Below are 18225 nucleotides of genomic sequence, written 5' to 3'. Positions count from 1 at the left end.
ACAAAAAATCGAAATAACAAATATTTTTACAAATTCCGTTGTTTCAAGTTGGAATTGGTATGTAAAGAACGCAAAATGTAGATTTGATTTTAATGACAAAAAATGCAATAACAAAATACAAAAAAAAACTGTTCAGTATGCGATCATCTGACAACAGCTGACATCAGCTTTTTTTGAAAACTTTTATTACAAGGTTAAGTTTACAGCTATTCATTTCTGCTAATAAAAGAAATGCAATTATTGACTTGAGCTGTAAACAAAGGCGGTAAGGCCATTAATAAAGAGCTTAACACGCTTGAAAAGTAATATTTGTATGTCCAAGTATGTGTGAAAGTACGTGTGGAGCCATAAGATCATACGATATTAGCAATCGTATATATGTATATATACATATATATACTTACATATGAAATATGCCTATAAATGTGTCAGTGCTGCCCAAATGCCACACTGGCGTCAGCGCAAATACCATTCAAATGCCGCACTGTTATTAGTTCGTTTGTCTGCAGTGTTGCCGCCGGCCATTTGGTGTAAGCAAATATGCGCAAATTTATGGGTCGCTCACGTAATCACGTAAGGCGAATTGATGCAAACGTAAACATTATAATGCACATATTTTCAATAAAGATTTACTTTGTTTTGCGATAAGATGTGCTAGCAGTAAATATGTAAAACACATATGTTACATATGTACATATTTACAACTGTATTTGATAATTTATATAAATTTTCATATCAACTGTTTTAAATAATTTTATTTGCATTGCATTTAAGGCGAGCGTTGTAAACGCAATTGCTGTAAATTGCCGCTTTTATGGCGGCATTATAGTATTTTAATCAGAAATTCTGTTTACAAACTATATTTACATACACACATACACATATATATAAATAATATATATATATATGGATATGTATATATATAGGTACAGGCATTGCAGTTAGAAAATCACGTACTCGATCGATGGTGTTGTGGCCATTTGTCAGGGCGTGTGCGCCTGTGTATGTGTGTTTATGTGTAATTGGACAAATTGCGTTGTAAATGCCAATGCGGTAGCGAAAAGTGACACTGTGCGACAGCATAGAACCGATCGCGTTGGCGTTAAGCTCTTATTTTCAGGTGTGAGACAAATATATATAGCTTTAATTCGAAAATAGCATTTATTTTTCTTGGACTATGTTCGCACAGGGAAACGTCTACATTGAGAATCTCACTTTTTGTATAGCTTATGTACGAAGTCAAGGAAAACAAGAAGAACGGATTTTGCGTACGAAAATATAGATAAATCTGTTAAAATGATAAAGACGCTAAATAAATATTATGGAAAGGTAGACACGAAAAACTGCGCATAGAAAAAACATTTCTGCCCTGTAACGTGTTATATCTAGCGTCATACCGTTAGACACCATATAAACCTATAAAAGGCTGAAGATTAGATCAGCCTGCAAAAGAAAATCGCACATTTTGGGAAATTGGTGACTTATTGTTCAACATAATCTCCTTCTAGCACGTTACACTTGACCCACAAACGTTCCAACTTCTTTACACCGACTGCAAACCAACTTTGCTGGAGGATTGTTAAAAAGGTTCGAGGCTCCTACTGTAACCTCCTTGTTCGGCAACAATTTTTACACGGCTAGAAATTTTTTTAGTTCGTGCTCTAATTCGACCAATTTTGATCTGCGTTGTCATAGTTAGCGCTCACTTTCTTCTTCGCTAAATGTTGCTATTCGTTCCGCAAATTATCGTCAAATCAGCCAAATAATTCGACATGGTAGAGCTCTTTGAGCGTTTTGTCTTACTTCAAATAGTCGATGTAGATCCAACCTTGTGACATCCAGAAAACGGTGACATCAGCTTTACGATTGATAAGTCAGTCTTCGCCTTCTTTGGAGCAGGTTCACGGGATGAAATCCGCAGTTTAAGCTGCTTCTTGATTTTTGGTGTGTAAAATTAGATTCGTATTACGTCGACAATCACGAAACGATGTAGAAACGGCTGTCTCAACTATCATGCACAGCTTTAATCGGCGTTATGCCAATGCGAGATCGTAATTTTGTCACGTGGCAGTAGTTTTTGCGGCACTTATGCAAGGTTCATCGAAGACCGGCGTGAGATCACGTTGAAACTCGTTAAACCACTTTTTGACATCCGCTATCGAAGGAGAAGGATCATCGTACACCGCTTCTAAGCGTACTTTGATTTTACCGCGCGATTTCCTTAATAAAAATGAGAAACACCGAGCGATATTGCTCGTTATAACAATCGGTATTACTTTCAAAATACTATACACTGAACTGAACTCCAATGTCTTTAGAACCAATTTTTCAAAACCCACTAAACTGTGGAGGACTGCAACCTAGCCTTAAAATTTAAAAACTGAGCATAGAATATGTTCGAACCTAGCACAGAACATCTTTACAGTCATGGAAGCAGCAAAACTTCAAGAACTGCTGTTGAGTTTCTTGAATTAAATTGAATGAAATTAAATTCAAAATTTTGTTCGCGCCACATTTGTTGCACAGTGTGATCACTAAAAGTGTTCATGCATTAAGTATTAAATTGCTTTTTTCAAATGCGACTACCATGAAGGCGCCGCTTAAGACTACCCCAAAGTATATTACCTACCATAGATATGTATATGTATGTGGATATATAATATTTACAATAATATTTTTGAACATTCGTAAGAGGAGACTAAGAGCTTCGTGCGACTTAAGTAAAAATAGTTCGCATTATTTGTATTAACGTAATTCACATCAATTTTCAAACTAATTCTCATGTAAATTTGTCTATGTTGTGTTATTTACACTTGACAACTTTGAGAATTTCGCTAAGAATATTTAGTAAATATTTATAATGGCCATTAGCACAAGTCAAGAAACAAAATAGCCATTATTAGAAACACTACGAGCGTTACACACCACAAAAATTTGTGGCAAAATGCAAATAAATGTAATTTGTTTTGTGTAAAAATATAGCACAGAGTACATACATATATCTACAAAGTGAACCTAGTGAACCATGGAGTGGGGCGAATCGAACAAGCAACTGTTGGATATCAAATAAACTGGTAGAGAAAGAATAATAGCAAGCAGTTAGACTGCACTAATCAGCCTATCATTACCAATCTACCGTTAATTGAGAGCATTTTTTGCTTACTGATAGAAAACTAGCAACGAAGACAGGGTATTCGGAAGCTAAAAATTCTTCGAGAATTATTCGAATGAGTTCAAAACTCCACTCCAGAGTCCTGAAATACTTTCATATGACTAACTATGACGTTTGGAAAAAGATCTGGCAATAATTGACTCCCCTCTTTTTAAAGTACTGACCAGGTTTATCCAATGTAGTGTCTTTTCGAGAATTCTCGCTTAGAAAATATCGTAGATCCGATCGACCATTTATTGGTCGTAGGTTTCGAAACCGAAAAGCTACTAATAAGAGAGCACGACTAATATTGCCGTCAATATACGGTAAATTCTCGGGCTAACAAGGTCTTCAATATAAATAAGAAAAAACGTTAACTTTGGTTACACCTAAGCTATAATACGCTTCCCAAATACAAATGCTCTTCACAAGAAATCGATTCCGATCGTTCAATTTGTATGGCAGCTATGTATATGATATAGTGATCTGATCTGAACAATTTCTGCGCAGAATACTTGTACATTGTTGCTTTAGACAATAATTCATGCCCAATTTTGTGAAGATACCTCGTTAAATGAAAGAGTTTTCTATGTAAGCACTTGATTCCGATCGTTCAGTTTGTACGGCAGCTATATGCTATAGTGATCCGATATCAACGGTTCCAACACATGAGCAGCTTCTTAGTAAAAAAAGGACAGGTTCAAAATTTCAGATCGATAGCTTAAAAACTGAGGGACTAGTTTGTATATATACAGACAGACGGACAGACGAACGGACATGACTAAATCAACTCAGCTCATCATGTTGATCATTTATGTATACATTTTATACGGTCTACGCCGTTTCCTTCTGGGTGTTAATGAGAGAGAAGACCCGAATTTCGAATACACAAAGAATAGCAAGGCAGTGATGGAACCTTCAGCTATTCGCTTAAAAAGGGCAACACATTTTTTTTTTCATTCAATGGCACGCCTATTTCTATTATTAGCCATTAATTGTGACTGTCAGTTTTAGTAATGTAAATCGGTATGTTTGAGAGGGTCTCGTGAATCATGTCACTCCGACAAGCAACAACTTGAGCGCGTAAATTACCTCGTTAGCACCACGGTTAGGTGAATACGCAACGGAGGAGATGGCATATCGCCAATTTATTAACACGATTATCAAAATGATATGAGCAAATAAATAGGGCAATGACGATATGAGCACTAAATATACACATACACACACATATGTATGTACATACGTTGCAATGCAACCTCTCCTGCTCCCCGCCGAACCACTAATGAATCCTTAATTGTCTGACATTTGAAGGTAATTTCACAAAGATTGCAATTCTCCGACTAGCAACTGCAATAAAATGTTTGACTAAGAGCATATACATATTATATGTATGTATGTGCCTGTGATTATGTGTTTGTTTGTTTATTTGTAAAAAAGGTCTAAATTTTTTAGTCAACTCATTGATGCTAAAAATATCCACATTGCAAGGATGATAAGCACATTTGTGTTCACATCACACATGTGGCTGTGTGCACGCGAAAATATTTGCGAACTGGCCCGATGCCGGCTTGAGTAAGCGAAGAGCGCAAAAACACCGGGCAATAAATCGCGCAGAACGCAAAGAAAACGAAAACATTACCATGTACAAACAAACAATTGTGCAATGAAGAAATAGCAGCATATGTACAGTATATGTCCAAAAAATTAGGAACCATAAAAAATTTGTTCTATCTAGCAATAAAATGCGAGAAAATAAACTTTGGATCGAAGTCACTGGATAATTTAATGCTGCTTAGTAGTGTTTTCAAAGCAAATCTCTAGTACTCATTGAGCTACCGATGCTGATCACAACAAGATCCTCTGGTAGAGGTCTCAAGTCTTCACTATTTTTAGATCATGCTGGCTTGTCTTCTGAAACAGTGCAATACAATAATGTTCTCTGATTTTCTGGGTTAATAGATTTACTAAAAAATTACAAAAAGATAGATAGTGTCTTTTATTAGTCATGATCCGCAGAGACCTGTTTAGTTGAAAAAGCGGTCTGGCAACACTGGTTAGAAAGTTTTTATGAACCGTTATGATATTTAGCTCAAGAGTACGTCTCAACATCTCGTTCGTCACGTTGCTCTTCGACTTTGCGAAGTTCTCTGCGTCTTTTTCGTGAGCGCCACAGAGCAAACTGTTTTCTACGCCATTCTACTACTTGACAAGAGCTTCAGTTTTTCGCCATTTTTTACATTCCATTCTCGTTTCGCATTGATTATTCACAGAAAAAATTCGCAATAACAAAAAATTGATTTCATTCCTTAACGAACAGCCAACAGTGTGTCAATATTAGCCGAATAAGTGGTATATTTTAGGCAGTACTTAAAGTCTATATATATTTCCAAGATAGAGGAGAGAGATAGGTCTCACTAAATTTTGGAAAAAAAGTTAGGTTAGCTATACATATCTACCTCTTAAAATAATAGTAGAAAATTTCAGTGATCTTTTGATTAAAGTTTGAAAAAACATACAGGTCGTGAAAGTGATTATTTGCTTTAATTAATTTGGAGGTTCTATATTTTTTTAGTTTTAGTTTTATGCTATTAGCAAATATTCTGGCATTTTTTGTTTGGAAAAATATTAAATTTACCGTTATTTCTCTTTCTCTCTTACATTAGGGATGCCTTTTCGGAGGATTTTCTACCATCAATTGATTATTTTCGCCTCTGGTACGTATTTGGGTAGATTGAGACTAAAGCGCTAACCGCACCGATCTATCAGATATGAAAGAGAGGCGTAAAACTACAGGATCCCCGATTGTAAAGGCAGTATGCAGACACAGAACATGAATTCGATAACTACATATTATTACTTATTCTAAAGCATCACTGCAACTCAAAATACAAGGAGAGAAATGAAGAACCAAATACTGGAAAATATAAAGTCAGACTTCGGCAAAGCTCATCCCACAGTACCTTCATGATTCGCTTTGAGTCTGTTCAAGTTGATTCTACTGGTAGAATGCAGTGCGACATGTAAACAACAACAATAAAAACACATTATATACTTGCAATCTCTACGAAGATAAATATAACTGCAAGCATATAAGGTAAAATAGAGAAAAAATAACTTTGATATATCAACCTACCTACCTACCTACCTACCTTGATATATAGGTATATATAAATATATCGTTAGGTAGAAATGCAAGAGCAAACAATACTCGTATACATATATAGACAGACTCGTACATTGAACGTTACGATCGCACGACAGCTAAAATAGCACACTTTATCGTAAACGAACTTCATTGCTGCTCCAGAGCGGAGCTAGGTGGGCGTTGGTATGAAGTAATGCAAGCAGTTCAAGTTCCAAAAATAGCCTAGCAGCAAGTGGTTGCTTGTTAAGAATAAATGAAAATAAATGGAAACCCATGTATACGGAATGCGCGCCAGTACTCGCCGGTAGGCGACGACGATCGGCGCAATACCCTACAAATATGCTAATTGAGAGGAGTTGGTAGATGAACAAGCCAGCAAAGCATACAAAGCGCACGAGATAAATACCTACACATGCGGGTATATACATTCGTATAGACTATATACATAGGACTAGAGGAAGTATGGTTTAGATTGCATTAAAATGAATGAGAAGAATGTGAAGCGTGTTTAAATTTAGCTTTCAGTAGTTTAATGACACAAACTAGCAAGCATGAATTCCATTAGAATTTCACTTAATGCGGGTCACTGCAGACTTGTTGAGTTTGTAAAGTCTATAGATACCAAGATATGCATTATACAAGTATAAGTGACTTTTTGTGGTTTCTATAAAGGTATTGTGTTGGAATTAAAGAAGTAGTCGACCATTATTCTACATGCAATACTAAATAGAATTAATTTATAGCTTAATAAGAAAAAGAGGCAAATGAAGTATAAACTGGCTTCATAAAAAAATGATATATCTACTTATTATGTGTTATATAATATACATATATAAATAATATATAATCGGAATCAACTTGCCTTAATATCATTCGAAATATTAAGCCAAATACGATGCGAAATTTTTGTCTGGCGATAACCATTTTGATATAAGTCGAAGACTGAGCTCAGATCCCAAGCCTGCGGTGGCCGTTTAAATTTATTATAAATAAATGCTTGGACATAACCATATTACAACCACCATATTACATTTTTTGCTTAAAAAAACAAAAACTTCGAAATTTAATAGATATGGCAACACTGTTCGACTTAAACTTAAAATTAAGCCGCCGAAACCATTTCTACGTATTTCTGTTACTCAAATTTTTATTAATTCAACCAATTATGTTTGATAAATTTTATTTAAAATAGGTGGCAACTCTATTTAACACAATTTTCGAGATAAAATTGGCTTACATACCTTTCATATAATGCCACAGATAAACTTTTAGCATTCAGATTCTTTAATTACATTCAATTAAATCTGGTAACCTATTTATCTTAGGTTAGAAAGTTTTAGAATGAAGAACGAAAAATATTTCTCAGGCAACAAAGTTAAATTAGTAAAGTCGGCAATATATGCACAAAAAACAGACACTTTTTAAAAAATATATTGTTTTGCATAAGCATAAACTTATGTTATAAAACTACAGGGGGTTTTGTCTTGTGATTTAATTGTCTTTGCAATTTTGCTCTTTATTCCACTATGAGCTCATCTTAATATTGTGCTGAGCATGTTAATTAACTGGTATTTTAAGCGATATGTATTCGGATATGAGCGCTTCAAATCACTATTATTTATAGTACGATTTATTCGGAATGCGCTTTTGATGTTACTTGGATCGCTTCTACAATTAAAATATGTTCTTAGTCTACGTCGCATGAGTAGAGAGAGAGTTACTTTTAGGAAACGTTAAGGCTTAGGCAACTTGCAAGTATAATATAATATTTAAAATCTTTACTGAAGATTGCAGTATTAAAAATTATACTTATTAGGCAGAAATATACTCATTAGCTATAGCTTAGTTTACTCAGCCTAAAATATAATGAATTTATATGTTAGCTGTAATGTTTTGAGGTTAGTTGTTCTAAAAAAGTTCTTAGACAATGAAGACAACTGCGAAGGTCAACATATAAGAATATAAATTAGAAACCTAAGGCAGTTATTCAGTTTATTGTAAGCTTTTTTGATCAACCAGAGCTAGCTAATGTAATTTAACTTATGCTTCATATTAAATAATGCCTTAATAACCGCTAAGTCAAATTATGTCAACTGTCAAGTAAAATAAACAATATAAAGCTCACAAAATCTTTTACATGTTGTTAAGAGACTAACAAAAAGTTACATTCTTGTCATCTCTTATCGAGTTAATTTCAGTGTCAAGTAACGTCTACTTGAAGTAATTATTATAATTGCATAATTATGACAAAACACTCTTTGTCATTAAGTTGACATGATAATTTAATTGGATTTGTAATTTTAGCCAATCAAATATTGATTAATTATTTATATTGTTTTGCCAAAGTACCATATAAATGAAAAATAAAATCAATATAATCACATATTGAAAACAAAAAAAGCGCATATCTCAAAATAAACTTCAGATTTTCATCCAGACATCTGTTCACATGTTTTGCCAAATAATATTTTAATAATATTTTATTTTCTCATTTCCCTCATGCTTTCGCGCTACTTTTTTCAGTTCACTGATTTTTAAACATTTTGATCTAGCAGCGTATTAAATTGTCAAGTAAGCAATTATTTACTTTTTTCATAATTCTTAACGCTACTTAGCTGTCACTTTTTGTTGTGGTACATACATATATTTTCATGACAAATTAAACATTTACAGTTACATACATGCAGTACCGCTATTCACTTATTGTTAGCAATTTTCATTTTTAATTAGTACTTACTTAAGTCATTTCAATTTTGTTGCTGTCAGCAGAAGCTTTTTTTATTATATAAACGTTGCATTGTTGTTGCAATAAATGTTATATTACATACATATATACTTCATTGATAAAATTTAACGGTGTAGCAAATAAATAATAAGTTATTAGAGAGATAGTAAGTACTCTCATAAGTAATTGTGAGCGAGGTCATTGCCCCTTTTTATGGACTGATTTAAACGAAATCGGGAAAACTGTATGACATTTTTAGGTTAGATTCGTTGAAAGCATATTGATGAATTTCCTATAGCACTCAGAATTATTTCTGATTTTTGGTGCTAGAAAGCACCTCTCTTGAGCCCAATCCGATCATTTCGTTTTCAACAATGATTTTTAATCTAATTTTTAATGTGTTTTCTTAATCTCACGAATTCGTAAGAACGTTTGTTGAAGATAAGTCCCAAACAGAGCAGTATTTTTAGAACAATTTTGGTATAATTTCTGAAATCCGCAATTTACTGCTAATTTATTCCAATTTCTTAATTCAGCTGCGGGAAAATCACCATTTGTTTAAAAATATACATATAGTAGAACTAATATTACTGATAACATAACCCTGTTTCGCATCCTCGACAGTTATGAACATTTCTCAACAGTTATGAACTTCAAAGGTTCTCAGAGCAGCTGCCAATCGAGGGAATCAAATCCAAAACTTCGAAAAGGTTTAGTCTACTACAAATAATTGACACTCGTGACATACATATGAATGAAGCTCTAGATGTACCAGGTATCTAGTATTTTTCTTAAGATCGAAAGTTTCATAGTCAGAACAAGGACGTTCTTATATCCAAAGAAATTTCACACAGATTCTCATAAGAACATGATATCGAAAATAGGAACTACTGCGAAGTCTGCTACGACCCAATTGTTTAGGAACGAAAAAATATTAAATTCCATAAAACTCTTTCGAACCAAGAAATGGAAGATGAAGCTTATCTTAGTAAGAGAATAAATGGAATACCAACTGAATTTTAAAACACTCAATAAAGCCTTTAGCCAAAGCTAAGCAGTCACAACAAAGAAAGTTTTCTTTAAAAAATCATATTTTTTTATTTTTCTTTTTTTTCGCCTAAAATGACTTATAGATACAACTTAATGACTAATTCGACTTGTACTTCCTCCAATTCGCAATTTAACGCTAGTCCATGGCCAATTCAAGATTCACATCGTTTGATCTTCAATAGTGATAGTATTGATTTGGGTTGTAACCCACACCAGCGTAGCCAGCTGGAATGGGAGCCACATAAGTTGGAATGGGCGCTGAGTAGGAGCCGGCAGAGCCATATGATGGAGCAGCAGCTGGAGCGGCACAAGCGACTGGCGCTAAATTAGGTTGACAGCTGAAGAGGTAGTTCTTGGGGCAAGGAGGTGCTAGAATGCTAGCGGCGCCACCACCATAAGCAGCTTTACGGAAACGGCTCAAATCGTAGGCACCTTGTACGTTTTGTTCGGCTTCAGCTTCCTGAACACCGGATGCAGCACTACCAGTGGGACTAGCCAATGCAACGCTGAAGATGGCGGCGAAGAGAGCAATGCAAACGAAAGATTTCATTGTGAATGTTTTGAGTTGCGTTGGTTGGGTGCTTGTAATAACTTGAACCGTGAAGCTACCGCAGTGAACTGATAATAGCAAACGGCTAGCGATGGGTCTTATATACCCAAAAAATGCAATCGGCTATATTGGCTAGCCTTTAACTGTTCTGGAACTCGATAATTATTATTTTTTATTTTGAAGTATGTTATATTTCTTTTGCTAGGGTTAGCAAAAACCCAAGAAGTATGCATAATTTTTGTTGTAAAACTTTTTGCTTTCAATTTATTTTGCCGTGTTGTTAACCACGACGTGAATATGAGTTCGTAGCGAAGGTTCATCCGGTTCACATAAAAATCTGATTCTGCAATTTTTTTTTCGCACTGAGTGCATTCACATTCGTAGGAGTTTTTTTTTTCTTTCTTTTATTCTAGGTAACATTATTACGGTGTCAATGCCTTGACATTTATTTTGGTATAATTAATTTTGGCTCGTGAATTGAGCAATTTTCTTTTATACCTTTCACGTTAATGAATGAATTAATATACGGTTTCTCTGACAATATTGTGGAAAAATGGCGGGAAAATGGTACCCATATGGCATCTATTTTTTTTAGCACATTTTACGTTGCAGCCCCGATAGTTTTTAATTTATGTGTGTTGCAATTCGTGGTGGTTCAAAATGTATAATATATCTAATTTAGAGTGCGTGAGTTTAGATATATATTGGATATATAGAAGGCAAACATGGTGAGTTAGAAATTTAAACAGAGTCGAAACGAGCCAAACTTAGAGCGAGTCTTCGATCGAGAAATAACTTTACTCAACTACATGCTGAGTACTTATTGGCAGTTAGGAGTATATTTAATCCAAATCTCGCGCTGTTGATGGCACCGATTATTCGAACCCTATTTAGTGGTAAAACAGATACATACCTATATCTTGTTAATGTCATCTGAAGCTGGTTTCGAAAAACGAATCTTTTCGAAAGGATCTTAGAAAAATGGTTGTTGGACGAATAAGTTTGAAGCGGTTAACAAATCGGTTAGTATAATAAAATTATACAATTACTTCATTATCTAAGTTTTATCTAGGCATCAAACATTTAATTTCAGTATTTAATCAGTGACGAGCTCATATTGATAATGAAATAGAAGTAAGTCAACGAAGTCAAAAAATTTTGATAGTATTATATAATATTATTTTTTTAGTTTAGACCTCACTAAAACCCGATACAAGTCTCGAGTTTTAAATGTTTCAAGCCTTTTCCTATGTTCCAACAGATTTTATGTGATTTTTAGGAGAGAATTACTGTAGTGTATTTGACATAAGTATGTTAAGCAGTCGAGAAATAACTACCGTTTGTAAATAATCAAAATTTTTTTATTTGGGTGTGAGCTTAAAGCCACGTCCCTACGCCACGTCATTGCACTTATATATCTGTATCTAATGCTAATATTTATTATAAGCAAAATAGTTTGACCAGTCGAAAATAAATCAGGTAGTGGATGGGTCACAATATCACAATTAACGAATCCGTTGCTTACGAAGTTCGAAAAGTCGAACATAAATAATATATACGACGATCCTATACAAGTATATCTATTGAACCATAAACGAACACGACAACAACATTAAATAAGAAGACAAAGTTTCGTAGTAAAAGTGAAGGTAAAAATAAGTGCGTTTCTCAAGAAGCCGCCTATATTATGGTAAATGCATTGAGATGGCATATCTTTCGAAAAATCGTGTTGATTTTGATTAGGAACATAACTTGATTACAAACATATATAATATACCCTTAGGATCTAGTGCGCACTAATTTCGTCTAATTTACGCAAGAAAGTACAAACTTTAACCCTAAAATTTTTGCAAAAAAAATGTACACCTTATAACTAAATATATACCGTTATTATTAATACTAGTAACAAATATATATATACATATATATGTATAGATGTATGCATCTAAAAACGCAAATATTTATCAAGTATTTATATAAATAAATTACGTCAATCATTAGAGACTACTACTCACATTTTGCACACAATTGAAATTCCACAGGTCACAGCAGGAGAATAAAAAGCCAACAATGTTGAGTGGTGAGTATACAGACGGTCAACGAGTTGAAAGTGAATGCGTTGCGGATAATTTAAACAACACACACACTAAATCACGACTTTTTTCGAAGCACTTTTCGTCGACACAAAGCGATTATTGTAAAGTGAGTAAGGTAGAACCGCAAGTTACCGGAATGAATCACTTTTTATTTAGCACGAGATCGCAGCGAGATCACTACAACTTGCCACAACACACGAAAATACAAAATGTATGCGTATGTATGTAAGTACACTTTGATTTGAATTTAAATTCAGTTGATTTTTGTTGTTGTTGTTATTTTTCTAATACACTTCTCTACATGTAGATTTAGTATTTTTTCAGCCAAAGTTGTTCAGTAACTATTTTCGCCTTTCTTTTTACAGTAATTTCTCACAGTTGCGACAGCGAGCTGTAGAAAGTGAAAGCGTGCATCGATTTTAGCGCGCGAGACGGACAAAGCTGCAGGGGCGTGATGTCACACATGTGCGGGAGGTCACTTCACCGAACATGAAACAAAAAAAAAAAAAACGACACTTTTTTCAGTTTTTATCAAGCATGATGTCGACGTGCTGCCACAAAATAAAAAGTCGGTGAATTAAAATTAACAACAACAAAAACAGAAACAAAAGCAAATACAGAAAAAGAATGCAGTCAAAAGAATGCTGCTGTGCAAGAAGCGGAGAGAAAACATATGATTGTGTCAGCCGGTGAACGTTGCCGAGTGCTTGTTGTAGCTGCAAGCAACAACAAACGAAGTGCACACACACACACACACAAACGATTACATTGTTGCACTTGACATGCACAATTGAGTGAAGACGAACAACGACCGGCGAGTGCGCTGTCAACTTCGGATTGTCGCTTAGGCAGTTGGGCGGTCGGGTGGTAAAGGCGCTGACGCTGCTGCGGCGTGGGTGAATGCACCGCAGCAGCAGCAATCTCATGTGTACTTATGTATGTGTGCGTGTGTGTTTGTGAGGAGGGTGCGCTTTAGCGGCAAAACAGTTACAAATCCGCATCAGCGCTAGTCTGGTACAAAAACAAAAGCCACAAGTCGTCGCAGCCGGTGCTGCAACAACAGGAAATGCAAATTTAGAAGAATGCAACAGAATTCTTTATTATTTTATTATTTTGTTATTTATATTTTTTGTTGTTATTAATTTGCTCGTCGTTTTTGTTGTTGTATTTTTGTTAATAAAACTATTTTGTATGCCCCCAAGTTGTTGTTGTTTTATGCACTTGTCTTTCATCGCGTCGTTTTTTGCAAAGTCTGCGGCTTCACACACATACTACATGCATATGAGTACAAGTGTGTGTGTGCGTGTGTGGGTTTGTGCTTATGTGCATATTTGGACGTTTGTTTGCTTGTGCTTGGAAATAACACGGCTGAGCCGCGCCTCATTAAGCTACGCCGCCTTTTTAATGATTTGCTTTACACTTCGTTTATTCATTCGCGTTTTATATTTTATTTTTATTTTTTTATTTTCTCATTTTTTATTATTTTTATATTTTATTATTTTAATGTCTTTTTATTATCTTATTTGCTTTTATTTTTGTTTTGCTTTGTCGCCGCTTCTCGCTGTTCAACGGCGAGCGCGCTCACGCCACTCAATGAATAACAAGTTCGACTGCGGCGCTGGCGGTGCCGTCACTACTGTGCGGGAGGGGTGGAGTGCGTGTTAGCACAAAAGTAGATTTCATTTGCGTTGTCGCACGCCTTTGCTTGGCTTTTTTGCTATTTGCTATTTTTAACTTTTTATTGCATGGATTTTTATTTATATAAGTCTAGCTTAAAATTTATATTTCTTGTTAATGCTGTTGCTATTTTAGTTGAAGATGGTGCTGATGTTGTTTGCTTAGCAAACATATGTTGGCATAGTTATATATGTGTGTGCGTATGTTGCTGGAGCTTAAGCTTTGTATTTTGATTTGATAATCTAATTCACAGCCGCAGACGTCAGTATGTGCACACACACACTACAAACAAATGCACTTACAAAAGGAATTCTCAAGCGTGTGCGTAATGGTTTTGGGGGCATTGAATTTATTTTAAATGAGAAATCGCAAGAGACAATAGCTGTTAAAGGAATCGTAGATGAACAGACAGAAATGCATAATTAATAAAATATTTAATTAAATTACATTGTAGAAATCAAATTTTATTAAGCGTAATTACTTAATGCAAAGTAAAATAAAAAAAAAGTTGGAATAAAGCACAATTAATCCAATATACTAGCGAAAGATGAGAATTTCATAATTTAAATCTAATTAACTGAAAAATAAATATATTTTTTATTTAAATATGAAAAACAATAAAAATATAAAATAATGAAGGTATAAAAAAATAATAGAAATATTAAAAAATTAATAAAAATATAGCTAAAACAAGCAAGGAAGTGCTAAGTGCGGGTGTAACCCAACACTTTATACTCCAGCAACTTAAAAAAAAGTTCTTCATTTAATTTTATTATCACATATTTTGTCTGGTGGAAAGTCGGAAACTATTATACAGGCTATATTGGGGACAGAGAAAAGGATGGGCTCATTGAGTTAATTTTGCCATTGCTGAGGTATTATATATTTGAGAACATACTTTCAAGCAATTTTATAAATATTTGTATAACTCACACATTGAACGACATAAGATCGGCATTGGATTTGTTAAAATAACGAAAACTAATATATTACGTACTTGTAGTATGAGAGTTGAGGTAATTCGTAAACTTAATACACATATTTTCAGCATTAAACTATAATATAATCAATATTTCACGTTCACTTAATTTTGCTAAGATATCTAATATATTGACTGATATATATATACATATGTATAAATGTATGTATGTATAAAAAGTTATAAAAGGTTTTTTATCTTGATTTTAATCAGTCAGTTTGTATGGCAGCTATATGCTATAGTGCTTCGATCTGAACAATGTGTTCGGAGATTGTAGTGCTGTCTTCGATAAAAATCCGTGCTAAATCTCGTAAAATAAAAAAGTGTTCCATACGGGAAGTGGTGGTCCGTTATGAAAGGTTCCGACATATGAGCAGCTTCTTGGGAAGAAAAGAAAATTTCAGAACGATATCTCAAAAACTGAGGAACTAGTTCGCGTATATACAGACAGACGGACATGGCCAAATCTAATCAGCTCGTCATGCCTATCTTTTATAAATATACATACATATGTATATATTTTATATACATCCGACGTTTTCTTTTGCCTGTTACAAACATCGTGGCAAACTTAATATACCCTGTTCAGGATATAACAAAAGACTAAGCTAAATTAAGAAATACAGAAATTTGTATTTGTCTACATAAAGTATTAAAATAATAAAAATTAATTATATATTATAAAATAGAAAATACATACATTTTCTGATTAAAATGAATAAATAAAATTTGTCATGTGTAAACACATAAAATAATTCATTAAAATAACTTAATTTTAAGAATTAAGGTAAAATAAATAAATTAAATATATCGAAATATGTAAACTGTTTATAATTTAAAACACACATACAAAGCATACTAAAATAAATATATAAACAAATTTAAAAAGTCCAATTTATACAGAATATGCTCCAATATTTGTAGTTTAAACACCTACATATTCTCAGTACGCTAGCTAGGGCCATCAAGCGGCCAAAGAGTGACAAATAGGATTTAATTCGATAAAATTTTTCGTGTTTACATTTGTGACACATAAACATGAGTTTATTATATTTTCATACATATGTACACATTTATGCATGTATATGTATATATATGTATATATGTACATACATCTGTATATTATTTTATACGTTCTGTGGTCACAATCAAATCAAATTTATTTTTATTTTCTGCACCACTTCTTGACACGTCACATAACGCGCCGGCTGTGCGTCAAACTGCTGGTCAATTTGCCATTGTTTACAAAACAAAAATCAAAGCATGCTACATTTTGAGTAGCTATAAAATAATTCAGTAAAAAGTTGGCTGGTTGGTGAGTGGGTAGACTACGCAGTTAAACTGTCTAAAGTTGTTAGCAACATCATCCGTGTCAGCCGTTCACCTCCAACAACAACATATGGCAATGAGCACGTTCATGTTCATAGGTACAACAACAGCTGATGGTTGAACAAGTCTCAACAATGTCAATATGGGCCATTTGTTGCGCTTCAAATTGGAACACATTCATACATATAAGCAATAGTTGTTTTGAATAAGAATTTGACGCGACTATAGCACACAGCTGTTGCAACAAAAGCAATACAAAATTAAGACGGCTCTACGGCAGTTCAAGCAGCTTATTTGCACTGTTACGAATTATTAACTGCTTTTTATTTTATATTTTTGTTTTATTGCAAGCAACAATAAAACGCGAAACTTGAAGGCAATTGTCGACAAATAACCTCATAAATAATAAAACCGTTTAATAATAGTATGTGGCGATAAACTATGTAGTGGGGCGTAGCGCTAGCGAGATTGCGGTTAGAAGTTTTTCCATAGCACAGCTGTCGGTGGGCAAATGTTGAAGCGACATGGTCAAACATACACATACAGGTACACACATTATTAACTTTTACAAAATTTCCAGCGAATTGTAGTTTTTTATTCACGTAATAGTATTTGTTAGGTTATCGTCGTTTTTCTGGTTAAATTTCTTTATTTTTTGTTATATTTGCTTTTCGATCACACACCAAAATAACTGGCGATTTGTTTCGTATTTCAGTGCTTGCTCACTTTATTCACATTTCAAATTAAAATGCAATTCAATGCCCACGTAATGTGACTTCGCACAAATGAATTACATGCTGTCAAATATATGTATTTCATATGCACTTTTGTAGGTTTTTCACTTCACAGTATTAATCACAGCCTTTTTCTCGGTCAAATTCACTTACAGAATAAAATATAAATTTGCAGAATTCAACATATGAAATATCAGACACGACTTTTCCTTCTTCACCATACGACAAAAAACTAGAAATGGCGTTTGACCGAAGGCGCAGGCGAAGGGAATTCGAAAAAACAACAGCAGCTCGTCACACATGTGCATACACACATATATACATACGTACGTTTGTACAAATACAGCGTAGTGAATATATAAGCAAAAAAAAAGTAATAATAAAACAAAAAAAACGCTAGTGACAACAAATGTTAGCGCAGTGAACGAGAGAACGTACGAACTAAATACAAATGTTCCTCACATCAAATCGCAACGTACTGAAATCTGTTGTCTACCCGTTTGGGGCTAGTAGCGGCACTTTACTTGCGCGACCTGCTCCCCACGAGAGCTAATTGAATGTAGATAAGCAGAGCGCACATCTAATTAGAAATTCTCTGAAGTAAGGTGAGCAGAATGAGCGTGGAATGACGTAAGTAGCAGAAAAACATGCGCGTTTTGGCAGAAAATGGTATGAAAAGATCGGCGAAAGTGCAAACAGGGTTGCATTGCTTGTCATTGGAAATTATTTACCTGTAGAATGTTATAAAATTGTACACGTATATATATATTTTATAAAATAATTAAA

At 34.1% G+C, this 18225-nt stretch overlaps 2 protein-coding genes across 5 annotated transcripts in view; both read right to left on the bottom strand.

Annotated features, from left to right (window-relative positions):
* for (cGMP-dependent protein kinase for) overlaps nt 1–17905 on the bottom strand; it is a 124425-nt gene extending 106520 nt beyond the window's left edge. Inside the window, exons 1-2 of one of the 4 annotated variants that reach the window (XM_036358718.2) lie at nt 17770–17905; nt 12640–13271 (exon numbers count right to left, since the gene is read on the bottom strand). The gene's annotated coding sequence lies outside the window, so the exon portion shown is untranslated. Of the gene's footprint in view, nt 1–12639; nt 13272–17592; nt 17725–17769 lie in introns of those variants that run through there. The other 3 variants (XM_036358724.2, XM_036358717.2, XM_036358723.2) reach the window with 3 other exon arrangements.
* On the bottom strand, nt 10098–10713 carry LOC106624190 (vitelline membrane protein Vm26Aa). The gene has a single exon (XM_014243877.3). It carries the CDS (start codon nt 10622–10624, stop codon nt 10250–10252), a length of 375 nt encoding a protein of 124 aa, XP_014099352.3. The 5' UTR covers nt 10625–10713; the 3' UTR covers nt 10098–10249.
* Nucleotides 17906–18225: the final 320 nt, after the last annotated feature.

The sequence above is a fragment of the Bactrocera oleae genome, chromosome 3, assembly GCF_042242935.1.
Source record: "Bactrocera oleae isolate idBacOlea1 chromosome 3, idBacOlea1, whole genome shotgun sequence".
NCBI classification, from domain to species: Eukaryota; Metazoa; Arthropoda; class Insecta; order Diptera; family Tephritidae; genus Bactrocera; species Bactrocera oleae.
This window is presented reverse-complemented; position numbering and strand designations above follow the sequence as displayed.